The sequence below is a fragment of the Nomascus leucogenys genome, chromosome 2 (assembly GCF_006542625.1).
Source record: "Nomascus leucogenys isolate Asia chromosome 2, Asia_NLE_v1, whole genome shotgun sequence".
In the NCBI taxonomy this organism is placed as follows: Eukaryota; Metazoa; Chordata; class Mammalia; order Primates; family Hylobatidae; genus Nomascus; species Nomascus leucogenys.
Genome location: NC_044382.1, coordinates 8,923,794 through 8,947,519, shown reverse-complemented (window position 1 = coordinate 8,947,519; position 23,726 = coordinate 8,923,794). Strand labels below are relative to the sequence as shown.

General features: G+C 41.5%; 1 protein-coding gene across 1 annotated transcript in view; it reads left to right on the top strand.

Moving 5' to 3' along the window:
* Positions 1-23,726, top strand: part of DOCK2 (dedicator of cytokinesis 2) — a 448,837-nt gene that overhangs the window by 94,791 nt on the left and 330,320 nt on the right. The window contains exon 23 of the mRNA XM_003268643.2: positions 16,636-16,744. Coding sequence (XP_003268691.1) covers positions 16,636-16,744 — 109 coding nt within the window. The remainder of the gene's footprint in view (positions 1-16,635; positions 16,745-23,726) is intronic.

Sequence of the window (23,726 nt, the reverse complement as noted above, 5' to 3'; positions counted from 1 at the left end):
AGTGATGCTCTTACCTCACCCTCCCAAAATGCTGACAGTACAGGTGAGAGCCACCACACCCAGCCTTGCCACTTCTCAATGCTGTGTTCATGTATGGGTCTAAAGACCCTGATATGGTTTGGCTGTGTCCACACCCAAATCTCATCTTGAATTGTAACTCCCACAATTCACATGTCCTGGGAGGAGCCCTATGGGAGGTGATTGAATTATGGGGGTGGGTCTTTTCTGTGCTGTTCTCATGATAGTGAATGAGTCTCATGAGATCTGATGGTTTTAAAAACTGTAGTTTTCCTGCACAAGCTCCCTCTTTGCCTGCTGCCATCCATGTAAAAAGTGACTTGCTCCTCCTTGCCTTTCCCCATGATTGTGAGGCTTCCCCAGACACATGGAATGTAAGTCCATCAAACCTCTTTCTTTTGTAAATTGCCCAGTCTCGGCTATGTCTTTATCAGCAGCACGAAAATGGACTAATACAGACCCTTATTCCTCAAAGTAACAGATGCTGTAAAAGCCATTTGATGTGATTATTAGCAGTCATTGTGCCCAGGTACATTCTTGTACACAAGTGTACTTTTCCTCAGAATAAGGTTCTTCCAAAGTATAATTTGCTGGGCTAAAGGGTACTAATTATTTTTTTACTGAGTTCCTATCAGACAGACATTCTTTGGGGAAGGGCAAACTTGAATGTCTTGAGTGTCATAGAAGTGATAAAATGAAGAGCTTGCCTATATTTGGGGCCTGGTGTGGTGGCTCACGCCTGTAATCCCGCACTTTGGGAGGCCGAGATGGGAGGATCGCCTGAGCTCAGGAGTTTGAGACTAGCCTGGGCAACATGGTGAAACCCCATCTCTACAAAAATTAGTCTGGCATGGTGGCACAGCCTGTAGTCCCAGCTACTTGGGAGGCTGAGGCAGGAGAATCACTTGAACCCGGGAGGCAGAAGTTGCAGTGAGCCGAGATTGCACCACTGCACTCCAGCCTGGGTGACAGAGTGAGACCCCATCTCAAAACAAAACAAAAAACAATAACCATATTTTGTGAATGAGCCACAGGTGATAATACTATCATGCTAACAATTAAGAATACCCTAAATAGCATGAGCCACAGCATTTTATTCTGCTGACCTCTGTCTCTTCCTGGAATCACTTTCTTCCCTTGGCTCGCTAACACAGAACTCTTTTTGTATTCCTCATACCGTTATTTTCTCTCTGGAGGTCCTAAATGCTTTTTGGTGTCCTCCTTTCACTCGCTTCCCACTCTCTAGCTGGATGCATCCACACCCATTGCTTCAGTTATCACTTCTGTGCGGATAACACAGAAATCCAGCCTCACCTCTTCACCCAGTTCCATATCCATATATCCAATCACTTGATATCTTCTTTTCTAGTATATCAAAGGCAACTCAAAGTTAGCACATCGGGAATCAAACTCATGGTTTGCTCTATCTCACTGACCCACAAACGAGCATGTAGCATGAGACAGAAAAGAGGGACTCGTTCTTGACACCTCATTCTGTTACTCCACCTATGGTCCACAGTCAAGTCTCAAACCTTTCTCCCTGAAACGTATCTCAATTTATCTATATCTTTCCATCTTTACTGCTAACCTCCTACTCCATGTTCTCACCCTCTCACATGTGGAATACTGTATTTGCTTTCTCCAGTGGTCTTGCTATATCCATTCTTGCCTTCCTACAGTCTATTCTCTATAAAGGTTTTTGGATTTCCTAAATAGACAATTATAGCATCTATAAATATAGAACATTTTGTACCTCCCTTTCTAATCTTAATTCTTTTTCTCCCTGTCTTACTGTACTGGCTAGGAGTCTAGGTCAGTGTTGAATAGAAATAGTAATACATATTGTGCTTTGGATATTTATTGTAGATGCTTTTCATCAGTTTAAGGAAGTCAATAATTATGTCCGTTATGAAGAGATAAGAGGTTTAATTGTGATGACTGATGTTTTGAATTTATTTCTACCATTTTAGCTGTGCATCCTCCACACCACCCTGATTTTTCTATCCTTTTTCTCCCTTTCTTTTTTTGGGATTGTTTTCAATTTCCTCATTCCCTTTTTTCCCCTTTATTAGTTTGAAAGTTACATTCTGTAATTATATTAGTGGCTACCTGCATATTTTATCATACATATTTAACTTACTAAAGTCTAAAGTTACATTTTTAACATTTCCATGAGTAATAAGATTTCAGAAGGCTCTGTCACCTCCTTCTTAAATATCATGCTAGAATTATGCAGCATTTTAGTTTTACTTTCTAAAAATAACTCCACATACTGGATATTATTGTTGTTTTAAACAGTTAGTATTTATGTTTTTACCAATAAAAGTTCATCAACACTATTCTACTGTATACTTAAAAATGATTAAGATAGTAAATTTTATGTTATATGTTTTAACCACAATTAAAAAAAAGCTCATCACTCTTTCTCTTATCTTAGACTTTTCATATTTGCTTACTTTCTTTCTGAAGTTAATCTTGCAGACTTAACTTTAAGAAATTCTGTTGGTAAAATCCCTGAAATTAAATTATCTGATTTTATTCTGAAACTTGAAAGGAAGTTTTTCTAGATATAGACTTATAGCTCATTTTTTGTTTACTGTCGTCTACTGTTAATGTTAACTGTTAGTCTTACTATTGTTTCTTTATAGGCATTCTGGTTTTATCTCTCTGGTGGCTTGTAAGATCATCTCTTTCTCTTTGATGTTCTGCAGTTTCACCATGATGTACTTAGGAATGATTTTGTTTATGTTGCTAAAAGTTAGTTTTCCTGGATTTGAAGTTTTGAATATTTAATACCAATTCCAAAACTATTATTCTTGCCTTTTTAAATATTCGCATTTCTCCATTTATTTTATTATCTCTCTGAAATATCAATCAGCGTATGTTAGACCTCATTATATTCTCTAGTTCTCATAAATTCTCTTTCATATTTTCTATCTTTTTTGTTTTCTTGGTTCATTCTGCCTAATTTCTTTAGGCCCATTTTCCAGCTTACCAAGTTCTCTCTTTAGCTTTGTCTAATATGCTCTTTAACTGACTGTCTGAGTTTTTCTTTCAATTACAATATTATTTTCAAAAACTCCATTTTGTTTTTTCAAATCTAATTTTTTGTTTTTATAATATTTTGTTTCTTGATCATATTTTCAAGCATCTTTTTAATGTTTTGAAGCATAGGGAGTGTGCTGGGTTTGTATACTTTGTTGCATAATTCCAGTAGTGGGAATCTTTGTGGGGTCTCATTCTGTCTCTCTGTTTTGGGTGACCCTGCTTCTTTATGCATTTTGTTGTTTTTATTATTTCCTAAAGCTAATTGTCCTTGGAACTTCATCAGTTTGTATATATTTTAATTAAAGTTTTTTATTTTCCTCCAAAGAAAATCAGAGTTTCCTTCTTTCATTCACCTGGGGCAATACCAACCAGATACCTCATTAGTTAAAATTTCTGTTTATGGATACAAGCAAGGAACATGAATTTGGAAAACAAAAACAAAACACAGGTCAGGATTGGCTTGTGGTTAAGAATTCTCACTGGAGATGTGTTTGTGTTTTTCTTCTACACACAGCATCAAAGACCAGGGCATTTCCTTCCTATTTCCTTTTGTGCAATAGGTTTATTTCTTTTCCTCTATTTTGAAGAAGATGCAACAAACTGGGAAACCAGCTTTATATGAGGGTCTCCAATATGCAGGCCCTAGGACTGATCTCATTTCTTCTATTCCCCAGGCAGCCATCAAAATAGAAGTTTAAGGACACAAGGGCTTGGCAGACGCCTTCGGGGTAAAGCTGGCTGCGTTGCTCTGACTTACCCAGAGACCTGCTTTGCTTTGTGTTTGTCCTCTGTGGATTCCGTACTTTCTTGACAGTTTAGTGACTCATACGTAAAATCCAGCTTTGGTAGTTGTTTTCACTGACAGGTTTTCCAGGATATTTTGTTTACCATCCTGTCAGAAATGGAAGCCTTTAAACTTCACCCTGCAGCCAGAGTGATCTTTCCACAGTTCAAATCAGATCACAGTACTCTCCTTCTTAAAATCCTCTTATTTCTTTTTATTCTTCTTAGGATGAAGACAATACCTAATGTGGCCTGCAAGGGTCTCCTGTTCTGGCCCTGTGGCCCCTCTGGTCCCCTTTGACCTGACTTCCCTAGGTGAAAGGAGAAGTCTTTCTCCACTCTGGAACTGGTGGCTTTCATTCAGCTCCTCTGATTCTCTCAGCTCCCTTCTGCTGTGGGGTCTGTGCACTTGCTGTTCCTGCAATCTGGACTACTCTTCCCTCTCCTTCTCACCTAATTTTCTCTTATTTATCTTTCCTGTGTCCTCTCAAGCATCACTTTCTCAGGGAATTGATCCCTGTATTTTCTGGCTAGGTCTAAGCTCCCTATTTTACCTTTTCATTGCCCACGTATTTTGTGTTTGAAGTACATATCACAGTTTCTGTTTTACATGTATAGATGTCAGTTTTTATTTATTTGTATAAATTCCTTAATTGCACAGTGACTGGTGCATAGTAGATGCTCAGCACCGTCATTGGCACGATAACAAAAACACATTTTTGTTAGTTGAATAACTTATCTTATGGAGACCCTAAGCACACCCACTTTAGCCAAGTAAAAGCTGCTGGTGTTAATGTGTTCTCAATTGCTATAAAGAACTACCTGAGCCTGGGTAATTTATGAAGAAAAGAGTAAGTTTAATGGACTCAACAGGCTGTACAGGAAGCATGGCTGGGAGGCCTCAGGAAACTTACAAACATGGCAGAAGGTGAACGGGAAGCAAGCATGCCTTACCATAGCAGAGCAGCGGGGAGAGGGAGAGAGAGAGTGAGAGAGAACCAAGTGGGAAGTACTACACACTTTTAAACAACCAGATCTTATGAGAACTCACTCACTCTCATGAGAACAGCAAGAAGGAAATCTGCCCCCATGATCCAATCATCTCTTGCCAGGTCCCTCCCCCAACACTGGAAATTACAATTTGACAGGAGATTTGGGCGGGGATGTAGAACCAACCATATCACTGCCCTTCTCCTAGAATTGAGAGTCCACGATTTTTGAGTTTTTATTTATTTCACCCCTCAGGGTTTGCTTCCTGGGCTAACGTGATGGCTCTTTTTACTGGTTCCAGGCCAGGTGTACATAGCTGGGTCAGCAAAGTCTGGTAACTGAAATGTAGCACTGGATTTTAAAGCTCACCTGTTTGGGTCAGGGGCCTTCCTGTTTCATCAACTTTTCCTCCTTTGATATGTTTTAATGTAATATTTTAGTGCCTCTCCATTGTAGTAAGTGTTAGAATATGACCTCTCCTAAACCCTAGAAGTCCTCACAGGGTGTGTGAAATCCCTTGCACTGGATTGCACCCCAGCCTTTTTCTGCTGTGTGCATCGCATGCCCAGATTTTCTACCTGGATTTTGCCATGGTGTTCCCACTTTGGACGGCATCTGTGGGTTTCTCAGCCTGGAATCTAAAGATGGTGAACAACTTTTCAGTATATGGGTAACTGTCAACTTTTAACAAATTGCTCTTAAAGCCTATAGCCTCCAAAACACCTTTAACTCAGGATTTATTCATCCTTACATTCAGCAACAATGCATCACGTACCTGTCCCATGCACACTGGGCCGTAAAACTTAGTTTCTTTTTTTAAGCACATGAGTTGATAATGAAAGTTTCTATTTCAAAATAAGTTCAAATTCGTGTCTAGTGGTAGAACTTTGGTTTGCATTAGTAATCACGTGTTTATCCAACACATACTGAGTAGGCCACTATGCTAGGTACTAGAAATGTAACAATGAATTGGACAGACTAGTGGAATTGGACAAGGTATGAAAGTTTTTCGTGTAGTTGAGAAGAGAGACATGAAGCAGATAATCATGTAGGTGCATGTAAAATCAAGGAGAAATGTGTGTGAGGTGCCCTGGGAGCATGCTATGACGAGATTAGCTTTCATCACAGGGTCAGGAATGCTTCTCTGAGGAAGTACCATCTAAGCTGTGACCTGAATGATGAGTAGGAGTTGGCAGGTGAAGAGGAGGAAGGCGTAGTAGGTGAAAATAAAGCCAGAGTGAGCTCCCTGAGATAGGAGGGAATTTGACCCAAAGGAACTGTGGAAAGTCTAGGGTGGCTGGAATTCAGTGACCAAGGAATAGAATGACCGGACATTGCCTAGAAGGGTAGGAAGGGGTGGCTCTGAAGAGCCTTGAGTGTCAGGCCATGACCTCTAGAAATTATCTTAGGGAAATGGGGACCTGTGATATTATGAAGTATGTACTTGGTCTTTGATCCTTTTTCCTGGCATAGGTCTCCTAAAATCCTTAGAATCTCCACAAAGTGATGTCTTTTTGCATGCTAATAAGTTGACTGAAGCCTGGAAACCCTTAGGTAGTTTCAGGATGAGGGGTGACCATCTGAAAGAGCAAGGCAGGATTGGAGGGTTGGGACTTTCAGCCCCACCCACAGCCTCCATGGAGGGGAGACGGTTGAAGTTAACTTGATCACCAATGGCCAATGCTTACATAATAAAGCCTCTATAAAATCACAAAAGGACTGGGTTCTGAGAGAACCCAGCAATTCCAGACAGCTGAAACTGTGGTGCTTCCTGGAAGGTGGCATTCCTGGACAGGGCATGGAAGCTCCACATACCTTCCTCCCCATTCCTGTATCTTTTGTAATAAATATCCTTTATAACAAATCAGCAAACGTGTTTCCCTGAGTTCTGTGAGCAGCTCTAGCAAGTTAATCAAACCCAAGTAGGGAGTTGTGGGAACTCACATTAATAGCCGGTTGGTCAGAGGCACAGGTAAAACAACCTGGGCTTATGATTGGCATTGGAAATGGGGGGCAGTCCTGGGAACTGAGCCCTCACCCTGTGTGATCTGACTCTCTCCAGGTAGATAATGTTGGGTTTGGACTGAATTAGAGGACACCCAGCTGTGTCCACTGCAGAATTCCTTGCTTGCTTGGTGTGGGGAGAGACTCTCGCACATTTGTCACAGATGACTTCTGTGTTCGTGGTTGCCGCGTGGGAGCAGAGGGAAAATAGCATGTTTTTTCCACTCAGGAGTGATTAAAGGATTTTCAACAGGAAAATGCTATGATCACATCTGTGTTTTTAGAGAGGTCCCTCTGACCACTATGTAGAAACTGGACTGAAAGAAAATAAGAGAGAGGGGAGGGGCACTGGTTCAGAGACCCCCGCAGGTGAGAGGAGATGGAGGCTTGGTCCTCCATGGTGCTGATGAAGATGAAGAGGGGTAAATGGCTTTTGGGGTGGAATTAATGTGTCTTGATGACTCAATAACTTTCAAGCAATTCAAGATAGCCCCTTCTTAGCCCGGGGCTTTGACTTGGGCACCTATGGGGCCTTTATGCTGTGCTTGGAAACTAGAGGGTGTTTTTTTATTGTCCAAAAACAGGCTTGGTTTTGGACAATACATGTTCATTTTCAACTCAGGTGCTTAAAAAAGAAACTAAGTCTTATGGGCCAGTGTGCATGGAACATGTATGTAACGTGTTATTGCTGAATGTAAAGAAGAACTCTTTGACAATAGAAGCCAGATAAGAATCCTGGAGAATTACCTCAATGGTAAATAGTTTACCTAAAGATGAGGACACAAGGGCCCAGAGAGGAGTGATCTAAAGGTCTGAATGTCTGTAAATGCTAGTCTGGTTTAGAATTCATTCAGTCCTGTGACCGACACCATTGCTCCTTCTGTTACCCTGTCCTCTGCTGGCAGCCTGGTGGGCCCTCGGTCATCCTACTGATCAAAGAGGTCTCCAGGCACTCAAACCTCAGTATGTTTGATCTCCACATTCCTTGGGTGTTCCCAAATTTCAAAACAAAGAGTTTTATTGCACATGCATTTTTAAAACTGACACCATTAGTAAGGAAAATGTTAAAAGAAAAAATCACTTAACTACACACACCAAATGTCAGGGCTCTCAGTGGAAGACCCTGGGGTTAATTATCCTTTTCAGGAAGTCATGGAATCAAAGAATGAAGTTCAATGCTCTTGGCATGACCATAGTTTAGAGTAATAATAACTTGGCATTTCTTGGGCCATTGTCTCTCTAGCTGCAGTTTATGCCGAAACTGGGAGGCAGGTGAAAAATCAGCATCTTGATTCTGTAATTGTAGAGGGAAAATGGCCTCTAGTTGTATGTGGCCTTCAGTTAGATTCTCCAGCCCCAGCCTTATTCCCACATGAGAATGAGACATTTCAGGAAAGGCTTTGGAGAAATGGGCTGTTGCAGGAAGGAGCTATAAGGCAAGATACACCAAAGAAAGAGTAGATCTCTCTTTTTAAAATTAAATGAAAATTTCACTTGTGTTTAAAAATCAGAATATAAAATAAGTGTATATAATGGGCATGTTATACCTAATCCCCTTTTCCAGGAGGTAGCTAAATTATCAATTGAATGTGCAGATTTCCAGATTTTATTAGCTTTGCATGTGTATCTGCATAATCATTTGGCAAGCCGTTTTTTTCTGTTATATATTTTTGGTTATATGGAAACCTCCTAGATTGTAAACAAGCAAACAAACAAATAAAAACATTGAGGGAAGAAATGATAAAAGAAGCGGTCAAAATCCAACTTCTTCTTGGCACCCAGACTTTTATAACAACTGGGCCATAGAGAAGGAGCTGGAAGGAATGTGCTGAATATTAGCTGCTTTTTCAAGTAGATGATGTAATCTATATATTTCTCTGTATGTCTTGGAAGCAGGGAAGAAAGAGAGAAAGAGAGAGAGTGTGCATGTGTGTGCTTCTTTCTATCCTTAGGAATATTGTTTTGGAAACATTCAATTTCTAATTATATTGGGGGGAAAAACCCTAAATACCATTTTTCATGCTAATGGAGAAATTTACTTAAGTGCAGAATTATGCAACTTAGTTTTCTTGCCAAATTACATGAAGTGTGCAGCTCCTCTGAATAGAATGAAGGATGGCACAGGCGCACATCACACACTGTTCATAACTTAAAGTTCTTTTCAAGGCTTTTGCCTGCATCTTATTACCTACTTACTATTAATTTATTATACAGGGTTGCCATATTTTAAAAGTAAAGTGAATGTTTCAGATGGATTGTTTTTCTTTCATTTCTCCCATATTGTTAACTTCTATTTTTTTTTTATTTAGAACTGTTTATACTTCCATCAGAGGCAGTTTTTCTTCAGTGATTGCATTAATTTTTATGTGTTCATTCTAGACATTTTTCAAACAGAATCTCCACATGTTGAGTTTGTCTTCTTTTCTCTCATCCACAAATCATTCTTTTCTGGTGTTATTTACAGGAAGAAGATATTAGTGAACCTCCTTTGCGATTTGCCCTAAGGAGTGATCCTACCCCAAATGTCAGGCTCTGGAAAAGTAACAGCTCAATAGAAATAATCTTGTCATTGACAAAAGTACTTGGCACCAGGAGCTGATCTGCACCCCGCCTGTTGGCTGCTGGGGATATTCAATGAAGTACAGCCTACACAGGCACCTCTGTGTAGGTCTCTAGGGCTGCTTGACAGTTGACACTGGCAACACTGTAGTCATCCTAACCCTTCCTTACATATTCTCTTTCTCATGAGGCTTTGCTCTTTCTCATCTGACAGAATAAATATTTCCATTTCAACTTTGTTACCCTTTAGAGGATAATTTCTCTGACCACTGTGTATGTGTTTTTTTTTTGTTGTTTTTGGAGACAGTCTCGTTGTGTCACCTAGGCTGGAGTGCAGTGGCTTGATTATGGCTCACTGCAACCTTGACTTCCCGGGCTCAGGCGATCCTCCAGCCTCAGCCTCCCAAATAGCTTGAACCACAGGCATGCACCACCACACCTAGCTAATTTTTGTATTTTTTTGTAGAGACAGGGATTCTCCATGTTTTCCAGGTTGGCCTTGAACTCCTGGGCTCAAGTGATCCTCCCATTTCAGCCTCCCAAAGTGTTGGGATTACAGGTGTGAGCCACTGCACCCAGCCCTCTGACCATTGCTGAGTAAGACAGCTAACTCTCAGATTCTGTGTCTTAGTCTGCAATTTCTTATTTATTTCAGGTTCATACACCTTGATGGTGGGGAAGAGGTGGGGATGGTGGCAGTGACCTTACAGGAAAGGGGTGAATTAGGAAGGGAACCGTCTCTTTCACGAGTCCTTCGCATGCCTCTTTCATTGACTTAAATGTGCCTGCCTAGTGCACTGAAGGGTCTCATTCTATGAGCAGGATTGGGAAGTGCAAGGATGATCTTCAGACAGACTCAGCCACTGGTTAGCTGGAATTATTCTTGGTCCCAGGTTGTGGGGTGGGAGGGAGAGAGAGAGAGAATACACTTGACTCCTTGACTCTTGTCTTAAAGTATTATGATTTTCCCAGAGTAATCACTCTTTTGAAACCAGGAAAGATTCAATGGTTCTTTTTGTAAAGTCACTAATTTACACTTATCTGAATAGAGCAAACTATTGGCTCAGGAGAAGGAACACCAGCCAAGTCACCTTGGTTTTAGAGCTTTTTAGAAAAAGGTTAGAGCCAGCCTTCTAGCTTCCCTCCAACAGTCCCATAGCATCATCCCCTGGATAACGGATGCCTCCCTACCCACTGACTTGCTCTTGTTCCTGGAGTCATAAATTATTTAGCTGTCACTTATCTCCCAGGATCTTTTACTAATTTTTACTTATTTATTTATTTTTTTGAGACGGAGTCTCGCTCTGTCTCCCAGGCTGGAGTGCAGTGGCATGATCTCGGCTCTCTGCAAGCTCCACCTCCCGGGTTCACGCCATCCTCCTGCCTCAGCCTTCCGAGTAGCTGGGACTACAGGCGACCACCACCCTGCCCGACTAATTTTTTTGTATTTTTTTTATAGTAGAGATGGGGTTTCACTGTGTTAGCCAGGATGGTCTTGATCTCCTGACCTCATGATCTACCCATCTTGGCCTCCCAAAGTGCTGGGATTACAGGCATGAGCCACCGCGCCCAGCCCTTTTACTCATTTTTATTTCCAGTGTGGTGCCTGGCATGTAGTAAGTGCTCAGTAAATGGTAGTTGTCTTTATGAAGATGCTGATTTCTTTCTTCTTACAGTTCAGGAAGCAAAAATGGGTGTATCCAGAAGAAAAATTGGATATGATGTAATAATAGCCAACATCTATTGTTCACTATGTACTAGACACTGCTAATGGCTTTATGTGCATTGTTTGATTTTCAAGCAACCTTATGGGGCTAATACAATTTTACTAATGAGAAATCTGAGTCTCAGAGAGATTAGGTACCTTAGCCAAGGTCACCCAACTAATAAGTGACAGAGCAGGGCTAGGAACCCAGGCAGTAGTGCCTAAACTTCTCTATTGCCTCGAAGAGGCGGAGAAGGAATCAGAGGGATGGATGCCTATAAATGTGGAAGTGACCGAGATACAGAACATAAAAGAGGGTCAGGGTGTTAGGAGGCCCTTTCTCCACCGCTGGATTCTCAAGGGAATCTTCCCACTTGCTTTCTACAGCCTGAGGTTGCTTTGGTTAGATTCTGCTCCCCTGGGATGCTAGCCTGAGGTTGGCATCTCAGTTTTAGGCTGAGGCTTTATGTACCTGCGTGGAAGAGGTGGTACAGAGCATTGTACACAACATATGGGGCTCCATTTGCATTTAGTGAGTGCTCAGCTGTGCACAGTGTCTCCTTAATCACATGCAAGCCGAGCATCGCTATATTTATCCAAGCCCTGGGAGCAGGAGTGCTGGCTGCGGTCGACTTGCATGCCCCAGAACAGTGCCTTGCAGGTTGTTCCAGTTTTCCTGTGGTCAGGGCCTTAGGGCCCTTCAATAATTTGTTCCCTGGCAAAATCTGCTGGTTTCTGAAGTATCTTTCCAGGCGTTCTAGGCCAGAAGAAATGTTTACATCCTGAAGCTATAACAGAGACCGAGCGCTAAAAAAGAACCTGGGAGCTACATCTGCTGTGCCCTTGACTTCAAGGCCACATTTGAAGAATCACAGACAGATGAGGCATTTTTATTTTCTTTTCAAGCTTTTCAAGGGGGGTCCCGCAATGCTTAATCACCCTGCTGTCATCAGGTTACTTCTTCCTTATAATCTAAAACCCTTATGAATTTTTTTCCTTAGTCACTCCTTAATTGAAATATTTCTCTTTATAGCTGGGCATTGGTGGCATGTGTCTGTAGTCCCAGCTACTCAGGAGGCTGAGGCTGGAGGATCACTTGAGTCTGGGAGTGTGAGGCCAGCTTGGGCGACACATTGAGGCCCTGTATCTTACAAAATATTCTTCTTATGCTCAGATCAGAGAGTTCACCCAAATAATCACTTCTGTGCTTAGGAATCGAGAACAAGAATTTCTAATGTTTACTTAATGCTGATTAAATGCCAGCTACAATATTAAGCACTTGAAAAAAATTATCTCATGTTTTTCACCTCAAAATAACCATTTGAATGAGCATTAGGACTCCATTTTATGGAATAAAAGTAAAATTTCAGAAAAGTAATTAACTGAGGCCACACAGCAAGTATATGGAGGAGTCTGGCTTGATAGCAAAGCCCTTTATATGAAATAGATTTTTCTTTTCTTTCTTCTTCCCAGCTGTAGTCATGTCCTGTGACTCTTCCTCCCATTCCCAGCCATTCCTCAGCTAAAAAAAAAAGTAAATATTTTTAAATATGTATATATATTTTAGATATATATATTTATATTTTAAGACATATAGATAATATATAATTTATGATTTATATTTAAATTTGTATAAACTTATATTTAAATTATAAATTTAAGATTTATATTACATTATATATACATATGTTTATACATTATATATACACATATGTGTATATATACGTATATATACATGTATATATACGTATATGTGTATATATATACGTATATATACATGTATATATACGTATATGTGTATATATATATGTATATATACATGTATATATATGTATATGTGTATATATATGTATATATACATATGTATATATATGTATATGTATATATGTATATATACATATGTATATATGTATATATACATATGTATATATGTATATGTATATATGTATATATGTGTATATATGTATATATACATATATACACATGTATATGTGTATATATGTATATATACATATATACACATATGTATATATATACATATATACACATGTGTATATATATACATATATATACATATGTATATATATAAAATTTTCCCCCATTTTCCTCCCAGAATTGTTTTTTTATCCTTTATAAGACTTAGGCAGGTGCAGGATATATTTTCATCCCTGGACTCAAGTGTGGTGTCAGACCCTTAACTTGTGACATGAATAGCAGGGAGCAGATTGGATTTCCACTGGAGTGGAGGCGCCTAATCATGGCTTCCTGGGATTTGTGTTATCTGCCTTCCCCTGTTAGATGCTGAGAACGTAGAAGAAGAATACCTGGTTCTGGTTCAAGCAATATCATTGGCACAGTCTGTGACCTAGAGCAGATCACTGCTGTCTTTCTCGTGAAAATCAAATTTAGTTTCCTACAAAATTTAAAGTTGAGCAGAGCCTTGGTTTAGTCTTACAGACTAAGAATCTTTTTTCCTTCCAGTTCAGTCACATAATATTTATAAGATGGTGAAGCCAAGTCACTTGCCCTCTCTGGCCCTCAGTCTCTTCATCTGTACAATAAGAGCAAGAACTAAATGCTCACCGCACTTCCCAGCAGCTCTTGGTTTCAAACTCAGGGGGGCTGCAGGAAGAAGCTGGCTCTATTCTGCCAAGTTCTGACTAGTGAGGGTTTGAAACGAAACCAGCCAGGGCTAGTCTAGGCAAAAAGGAGAGTTTATTTTAAAGATATTTGTGCATCTCATAAAATCCAAAAAAAAGTTAAATAATGAGACACAGAGAAGTTGGGAACCAGGACAGCCTCAGGGATCTCTTCAGCAGGAGCTCATGACCCTTCCCCCTGGAGTGCTGCCATTAAGATAACTCCAAAAAAGCCTGTTTTTATGTTTCTTTCTTAAAAATGACAAATTCCAGAAGGAGAACTGCCAGGGGGCCATTCAGTTATGGAGGGTAGGACTGGACAGGCCAACTAGCAAGAAAGTGTTGCTGGAGCCCAGCCTTGTTGGAGGAGCAGGTGGTTCCCAGGAGGATCTGGGCAGAACCCCCCACCACACACACAGGTACACCCTGCAGAAAGAGCCCATGCGTCTGTAAATGCTTGGGCAGCCAGGTCTGGGTGTTAAATGTGAGTGGGAGACAGAGTGGGCAGGTTCAATACTCTAGACCAGTAGCAGCCATGGTGATGGTGTTCCTTCAGCCTTTTCAGGCAGCTGTGCCTCATGGAAAGAGTAACAGACTTCAAGGCAAAAGGCGTGATGAGTGGACAATCCATTAGGGATTGCTGGTGGCTGTGGGCACAAAGAAAGACAAACGGTGTGATCTCATGGGGAGGCTGACCATCATGCTGGATTAGGATCCTCTCTTTTCAGCCAGGTCAAGGACAGGGTACTCTGGTCCCATCTTTTCCACTTTGATGACATCTGGGCAAGTTTTAACCTCTTGAGAGTTTTTCTGTTTCCTTATCTGTGAAGTGGGGATGAGAGCAATGATAATCATGCTACTCTTCCAATGGACAGCAGTACGGCAGGCGCTAACATCCGCTGGGGCCAGGCACCCATGCTGAGCACTTCCCATGTGGGTCGATCCTCACAATCCTCTGACACAGTACTGTTATGGTTTACACTTTGCCCAAGGCTTGTAGAAATTAAGGGGGCAGTAAAGTGTAGAGCAAAGCAGTGTGCAAAGAGACTGAGAGGCTGGGCTCAGGAGCCAACTGCCAGTTTTGAATTCTGGCTCTGACACTCACTGGCCTGGTGTTCTCTGGCATGTTGCGTGAGCTTCATTAATTTGTAAAGTGGGTGTGATACTAGTGCCTGCCTCATGCTGTGGTTGTGAGGAGTGAGTGATTTCACACACATCCAGGAAGGTGCCTGGAGCAGAGCAGTGCTCTGTAATGTTTGCTGTTGTTTGTAATAAAGTGCCTGCCAGGCAGTGGGGATTTGAACCCAAAGCAGATTGACTCTAGAATACATACGCTGTGGCAGTTATCTCTGGTGGCAGGACAAGAAGGCTCAGCAGTGAGCAGTGTAAAAGCCAGGGTAGGGGCGAGTTAGCAGAGGGAGCTATGGAGCTAGGGAGAGGAAGAGAATGAGGAGCCCTAGGCACATAGCCACTTCAACACTCCTTGTCTCTGTGACCTTGAGCTGGACCCAGAAGGTCAGCAGCAATTGCTGAGTCCCCATAACCAACGGGAACATTCAGCACTGACTTCACTTGCGCTTCTGACTTCAGGAGGGCTTTAGAGAGGGAGTTAGTTAGAAAAAGAAGGAAAGAGAGACACAGAGTGACTAAGACAGAAAGAGAGTGATGAAATCAGGGGGAGGGTGGGGAGAGAACTAGATATAAAGACATAGAGACCCAAGGAGTGAAAGAGAGTGATTAACACTCAAGAAGATAAACAGAACAGGCACACACTTAGAGCCAGAGAAATGAAGTAGAAAGACAGGAAAGAAGGGTGAGGGGAAGGATGGGGATTTTGCAGAGACAGTGCTGAGGGGGCGGTGACTGGCTGGCCTGCTCTGTGGTTGAGGAGCAAACAAACCTGTTAAGCGTGTCAGTGCTTTATCTAGGAAAGCACCTTTGCCAAGGCCCGGGCCCACTGAGGAGCTTTTTGAGCGTGTAGGGCTGTGACAGGAGAGACTCTCTTTATCTGAATTGGAGACAGGAGTGCTCTTCTGTGCATTTCACACTGGATGCCACAGATTAGGCTGCGGATATTTCACGGTTGGTGATAAACGCTTGTTTGGAGAAGCCTTGAGCTGAACAACACTCCTAAGGCTGGGGGAAGGGGTTGATAAGAGGCAGGTTGATGGAGACTGGTTTTACATGAGGGATTGGTTCTATGCAATTTTACACTTGTATATTATTATAGGCATTGAAAGTCCCTAGGAGGATAGCCATTAAAACATCGACAATAGCTAACCTCCCTGGTTGGATTAATGAGGAGTCTCACCTTCTAAGTTATGTATTTCAATTAGGTTTACATGTTTTACAGTGTAGGGACTTTATAATCAGAGAAACAAAGGCTTAAGGTAATAAGTACACTCCTGAAATGAGGGAAGGGGAGGCAATGGCCCCTGACATAAAATGGGTTGTTGGGACTCATCCGACAAGCAGATAATGGGTGGTGGAAATGGCAGTGCATTTGAAAATATTTCTCCTTGATGTTTCTAAGATACTTTGAAAATCTGATGACCACAATCTTTCCTCTGATTGTTGCAGAAGGGTGAAATTATTAATGCCTCCTCAGCTCAGACAAATTTCCTTCCTTTGGGGTTTCCTTGGGGTTTAAAAAAGTACGGCAGAAGGCATATGCCCTGTTAGTTGGTGGGTTTCTGTTGGGTATTGTGGATATGAGGCTTTTCCCTTGAGAGAATGATGCACGCAGCATCTGCAGAATCCTCTCCTCCTTGAAGTCCCCGCCTCCCACTCCTTTTTGTTTTAAATTTTAAATGAAGTTTGTGCCTAGTACACACTTTTAAAGGTATTGTCTGTTAGCTTGAGAAATGACCCAGATATATCTCATTTCAGGCTTTATGAAGGCAAAGAACAGATGGAGTTTGAAGAATCCATGAGACGGCTCTTTGAATCCATCAACAATCTGATGAAAAGTCAACACAAAACCACCATCCTTTTGCAGGTTGGTTTATGCTACAATAAAATCTGTCTTCTCCTTGGCCATCCAGTAAATAATAGCATGCTAAGATAATATCTTCTTTTGCTGAAATATGCAAACTTGTGTCCAGTGAAGGTCTGGGCTGGCCACTTGGTTAAAGACCAAGGGCTCCTCAGGAGAAGAGAAAACATATTTATTGTTTGCTACCCATGAAGCTAGCAGTGCCTTCTTTTAAAATAGCTCTGAAATTTTTGTTACCTAGAAGGAAATTAGTCAAACCGGATCCACTTCCGATGGAGAGAACAGTTAATGGTGGCAGTCTCTTAAACTGAGTTTAATTCTCAGCAACATAAAGTCAGGGACCCTTTTGGGATTAAAGAGGGCTCCTCAATAAACAAGAGGTAATTTGGAGAGAATGAGTCCTCTCAGGTGTGGTCCACGATGCTAATCTGTGAAGACTGCAAATCTTTGAGAAACTGTGAGGCCTATCCCTGTGTTTGGGAAGGAGTTGAGCAGCCAAGAGTCTGAATGAAGAGGCTGTTTCAGGGAGACTTCCGAACTTTCACAGAATGTACTTGCAAGCACTGGGGGTGCAGGTAGGGGAAGCTGGGAGTGCCTGATGTGATGTGAATAAACGAAGCCCAAACACATTTATCTAAATCAATGAGTTAATGCAGATTGCTGCTGCTGCTTTTTTTTTTTTTAAATCAATGTTATTCTTTTAGATGCTAATTTAAAGATCCATTATGCCTGGGATGCCCAGGCACTGGTTAGAATTAATGAGGTACTAGTGTTTAGCTAGAATGAAGGTGAGGAAGCAGAGGCGGAAGTCAGCCTGGGGAATGTTTGCTTCTCATGCTATGGGTTCCAGACTGTGCACGTTAGAATCGTGTGAGGATCTTTAATGAATTCTGATGCCTGGTTACAAGCACCAGACTTTCTAATTTAATTGGTATGGAGTGTGACCCAGGCCAGGGGATTTTAAAAATTCCCCAGGTGATTTTACTGTGAAGCAAAGTTTGAGAACCACTCTGCTGATGGCTTCCTTTAATTTAACAAAGAGTGGAAACCTGTGTGTTGGGGAAGGCAACTATCTTATTCATATTTGTCTTCAACACTCAGAATAATCCTGATAATTCTAAAATTTATTCTCCTCAGAATGTGTATCTATATTTCTTGATCTAACTGAATAACTGAATGTCCTAACACTATTTGGTCTTCTGTAACAAGGTTAGGAACACAAATACCCTCCTATAGAATCCACTAGTAAAAAACCCAAAAAGCTTCTGTTTTATGATGAGGTAAAGGAGGAAGAGGTATAAATGATTAAAAATGATTTAAACCAAACTATGTAACAGGCTTTATATTTCATGCTTTGCATATATTACTTTATTTCACCCTCTCAAAAATCCTCTAAATTACACGTTAGGCCTGCCATGTTATAAAAGGGTAAACTGAGGCTCAGAAAGCTGAAACGATGTGCCCAAGGCTACATGCCCACATCTCTCTGGTCAAAAGCCAAAGATCCTTCTCCTGCAGCAAATCTCAAAGTCTATAGAAGATTCCTTGTGTGGGATTTGCTGACATCACATGGGCTGACCCCTCTGCCCTCATCATTAAGTTCTCTTCACATGGTACTGCTCTCCATATTTGAACATAACTTTAAATTCTTCTTTGATAACTTTTCAACAGCCATATATATAGGTGGAAAGCATCATTGGTTTTATGAAAATTCCTGAGGCTAAATTTGGCCCTTAGAGCAAATTGAAAAAGAGATGAAGCCCCTTTCTGTGTCTCCGAGGTGGAAATCTATGGGAAGAAACCAGCATAATCTGTCTCAAATCACAAGGAAAATAAGGCATTTCTAATACAGCTACCCGGGCAAGAAGAACCTGGGTAAAAAGATTTATGCCAAAGCCATAATAATCATATGAGTTCTCTAATCCTAACATGAGGATTATTCTGAGTGTTGAAAACGCAATGATTAGTGTGTCTTCAACTAATAATCATTTATTAGTTGATGCTTAATAGATATCTATTGAATTAATTAATGTATTACACTAGGGATACATCTTAAGGTTTCTATTCTGTTGATGAGGGAATTGAAGCTCAGACAGTTGAAACAGCTTCCTCCAGGCACCATTGCTGAAAAGTGGGATGGCTCAGATTCATATCTGTTCCTGCCCGGCTCTAAAGGCCATACTCACTACCACGACATTAGCCTGTTCTTTATACTGTTTCTTTAGCCCCTGCTGGGGATGGATGTCTTCCCTTGGATTAGTTGGGACTGCAGTCTTTTAGTTTTTATTTTTCCCTTACCCCCTCCTGGTTAAAAAACAAACAAACAAAAAACGTATTACTCATATTCCTAACCCCCTCATCATTCTCTGACAAAGGGGATAGCAGGAGCAGGGGACAACATGAGGAGATGCAGCAGGAGCCCCCCCAGCCACTGCATCTGTATCACATTGGAAGCAACTGAGCTTCCAGTGAGCAGCCACACGGTGTTGGGATATCCGGAGAGAGCCAAGGATGACCAGTCGCCATGAGAGAGGCTATAGGGTTGAATCAGGTGTGAAATCAGCTCCAAGGAAGCTGAAGTGTGAAAGAGCAGAAATGATGAGCCAGTAGATAAAGCCAGTTTCTCATCCCAGAGGAGAAAGGCACTGATGCCCCAAAGAAGTTGAGGTGCCATGGAGAGAGAGAAGAACGGAAGAGGGAATAGGTCATTGGGGAGCTACTCTTTCTAATTTCAGCACCTGTTTCCCTATGATGGGCTACAAATATATTCGGGGAAGGAACAAAGGGAGAGAGAGAGTAAGAAGGCAGGGAAATAAAGAAGGAGAAAAAAAGGAAGCAAAGAGGAACAAGTGAGCATTTGCCGCTCTGAAGACACCTGGTCAACAGGAATGCTCTTCTTTATCAGCTGCATGACCTTACATTGGTCACTTAACTTCTCAATGCCTCAGTTTCCTCATCTATAAGAGTTCATTGTGTGGGTGAGGATCAAATAAACATTGTCTGCAAAAGAACAACTTATAAAATGCTGTGCAAATGTAGTGAACTAATACGATTATTATGGTTTTGGCATAAGTCTTTTTACCCAGGTGGTTCTTGTCTGGGTAGCTGTGTTAGAAATGCCTTGCTTTCCTTACAATTTGGGCCAGGTTTGTTGGTTTGTTCTCATAGATTTCCACCCCAGAGACATAGAAAGGGGCTTCATCTCTTTTTCAATTTTCTCTAACGGTCAAATTTAGCATCAGGAATTTTCATAAAAACAATGATGCTTTCCACCTATTTACATAGCTGTTGAAAAGTTATCAAAGAAGAATTTAAAGTTATATTCTAATATGGAGAGCAGTACCATGTGAAGAGAACTTAATGATGAGGGCACAGGGGTCAAGCCTGTGTGATGTCAACAAATCCTACACAAGGAATCTTCTATAGACTTTGAGATTGCTGCAGGAGAAGGATCTTTGGCTTTTGACCAGAGAGATGTGGGCATGTAGCCTTGGGCACATCGTTTCAGCTTTCCGGGCCTCAGTTTATCCTTTGTAACATAGAAGGACAAATGTGTAATTTAGGGGATTATTGAGAGGGTGAAATAAAATAATATATGTGAAACATGAACTATAAAGCCTGTTACATAGTTTGGTTTAAATCATTTTTAGTCATTTATACCTCTTCCTCCTTTACCTCCTCATAAAACAAGCTTTTTGGGTATTTTACTAGTGAGGATTCAGAAGGTGGGTATTTGTGTTCCTAATTTTGTTACACAAGACTAAATAGTGTTAGGACATTCAGTTATTCAGTTAGATCAAGAAATATAGATACACATTCTTAAGAGAATAAACCCACAAGAAGTGACTGTACGAAAACATGCATGGCAAAGTTTCAGCCAGTGAAATAGTATGAGGTGACTGGAGTCTTGATTCTGAGCCTGCATGGGGTGTGAGCTATTAGTATCAGCTGTAAGTGCTGGGTGGGTGCAGAGGATACGAATGCCCGTGGTTGATGTTCCTGGTTCAAACTTTTCACATCCAGCTGGGTAGCGGCTTATGTTGGAAACCCTCATTTGTGACCAGCTTAATTGTGAGTAGAGCAGATCTGGTTCAAATCTCAGCTGTGTCCACTGTGAATTCTGAAACCTAAGCAAGTTATTGCCCATCTCTAATGTTCACCCAGCTTTTGTGAATTGCTTTCTGTGGTTTTTCTTATTGTTCTGAGTCGGCATGGCAGCAGCTCACCAAGACCACGGAAAATTGAAAGCCAGTAGTTCAAAGAGCAGAGGAGCAATAAAAACACTTTCTGCTGATCGGGTACCTACCATGTTCCAGACATGGAACTGGACTCTTCATATACAGTGTTTTAAATCCCGCCCCCAGAGATCTTCAAGGAACCACTATCCTCAGTGTCCATAGGAGGCTCATAAAGTTAAATACTTCATCCCAAATTACACGTATTCATAGTGCTGGAGCTAGGATTTGAATCCTCCCAGGTCATCTGCCTCCAAAGCACTATTATTCTCTATGCCACAGGTGAGGTTTAGGCCAGGGATTCCCATGTGTTTTCAACAATGGGCCACATGCTCAGAAGTCCTTGTGCGTGCCAGCCCTGTGAGCGTGATTGATAAAACTGATGGCAGATTCAGAGGGTCAACACCACACACTTGTAAATTAGATAGAGCTCAAATGTTAGTAAAAGGCATATGGTGATGTTGTGCAGGCTAATTTGCCCCATTTTCCTTACGATCCATGGTATTTCATAATGCTCCAATTTGATGGCACAAGTGGAATTAAATGAACAGCTTGTATTGAATGACATGCTCTCTTGGCCACTGCGAATGCCACTCATGCTAATGAAGCCCCTGGAGTGTCCAGGAGGGCAGGGGACTCTGCCATTTATGTCCCCAATGTCTGGAACAATGGCTGCCACACAGAAAGTGCTCAAATATTTACTGTCTGAATGAATGAATATGGCTGGGTACAATGGTGCATGCCTGTAATCCCAGCACTTTAGGAGGCTGAGGTGAGAGGATGTCTCAAGCCCAGGAGTTCAAGACCAGGCTGGGGAACATAGTGAGACCCTGTCTCAACAAAAAATTTAAAAAAAAATTAGCTAGGCATGGGGGACTGCCCATGCCTAGTGGTGTATGCTTGTGGTCCCAGCTACTCAGGAAGCTGAGGCAGGAGGATCACTTGAGCCTAGGGGATCAAGGCTGCAGTGAGCTGTGATTGTGCCACTGCATTTCAGCCTGGGTGACAAAGCAAGACCCTGTCTCTTAAAATAAACAAATAAATAAATAAATACTGCCGGGCGCCGTGACTCAGGCCTGTAATCCCAGCACTTTGGGAGACGGAGGAGGGCGGATCACAAGGTCAGGAGTTTGAGATCAGCCTGGTCAAGATGGTGAAACGTCGCCTCTACTAAAAATACAAAAATTAGCTGGGCGCGGTGGCGGGCGCCTGTAATCCCAGGTACTCAGGAGGCTGAGGTAGCAGAATTGCTTGAACTCAGGAGGTGGAGGTTGCAGTGAGCCGAGATCACGCCATTGCACTCCAGCCTGGTGACAGAGCAAGACTCCGTCTAAAAATAAAATAAAATAAAATAATTACTTCTACCATTTTGTTTAGTTTGATGTTTCAGTGTTTATTAAGTGTCAAGTGTTGAGCTAAAAGCTTTACATATATTGTTAGCTCAGTTGATCTTTGTAACAACAACCTTATAAGACAAATAGTCTTTATAAGTTCCATGATATACGTGCGCAGAATGTGCAGGTTTGTTACATAGATATACATGTGCCATGGTGGTTTGCTGCACCCATCAACCTGTCATCTAGGTTTTAAGCCCCGCGTGCATTAGTTATTTGTCCCGATGCTCTCCCTGCCCTCGCCCCCCACCCCCTGACAGCCCCCGTGTGTGTTGTTCCCCACCCTGTGTTCTTATTGTTGCTTTCCCACTTATGAGTGAGAACATTTGGTATAAAGCAGAGATAAAGACTATATGCAAAGACAAATAGTCTTTATCTGTGCTTTACAAATGAGGAAAATGAGGCTTAGAGAGGTTAAGTGACTTACCTTGGCTGAAAATTAGTAGATCTTGGATTTAAATTTTGGCTGTATAAGTCCAGAGTTTGAGTTCTTAATCACCACCAAGCAATAGCATAATTTCATTAAGACCCAAATCTTCTGGCAAAATGCCAGGTGGATAAGACTCAGGGGACCCCCATAAAGTTGAGTTACAGAAAGGATGGAAACACACATATTCTGGAACCTGTTGGTTCCGTTCCCTTCACTTTGCCTGAGAGATTAGTGATGAGGCTGAATGTCCTGAGAGAGCTGCATTTATTTTCCCCGGGGACAACTCAGCATCTCAAAGGAAACTGCCTTCTTATGGTCGTGCTGCGGGGAATTTCCGTGACATCATTTTTCCAGTTTCCATGGAACCTGATCATCTACTGCTTGGCTAAAATAAAAGGATTAAAAATTGATGGGAATAATACTTGTTTTGAATGCCTGTCGCTCTTGAATGAGGAAGCTATCTGGTAGCATTCTTGCATAACTGTGTATCATTTCAAGACATGTTCATTTTGGCCAGAAGTCTGTGTCTACTGGCACCAACACTGGTCACTGTGTTTGAAAGAGAGAGAGAGAAAGGGAGGAAAGAGAGAGAAAGAATGGGAAAGCCTGAGAGCACTCAGCAGACAAGTCCCTTTGAGTTTGGAGGCATGCTAGTTTGGTTTTGGTTTTTGTTGTTATGTTTAAACACTTGCTGTTTTCTAATTCTGGTGAAGTCCATCTAGATAGCAATGATCTCAAGTGTCCTCCCTTGATTTACCTCTGGGAGAGTAAAACCACTATTGGTTGCTTTGGGTTTGATTCTCTTCTTGAGGGGTGTATCTGGCCTTTGGCAGAGGGGTTCAGAGTGGACCATTAATCTAGGAAATTAACTCAGTGCCACATGATCACCTAATTAGTGAGATAGCAAACATTTTCCTGTTGGCCAT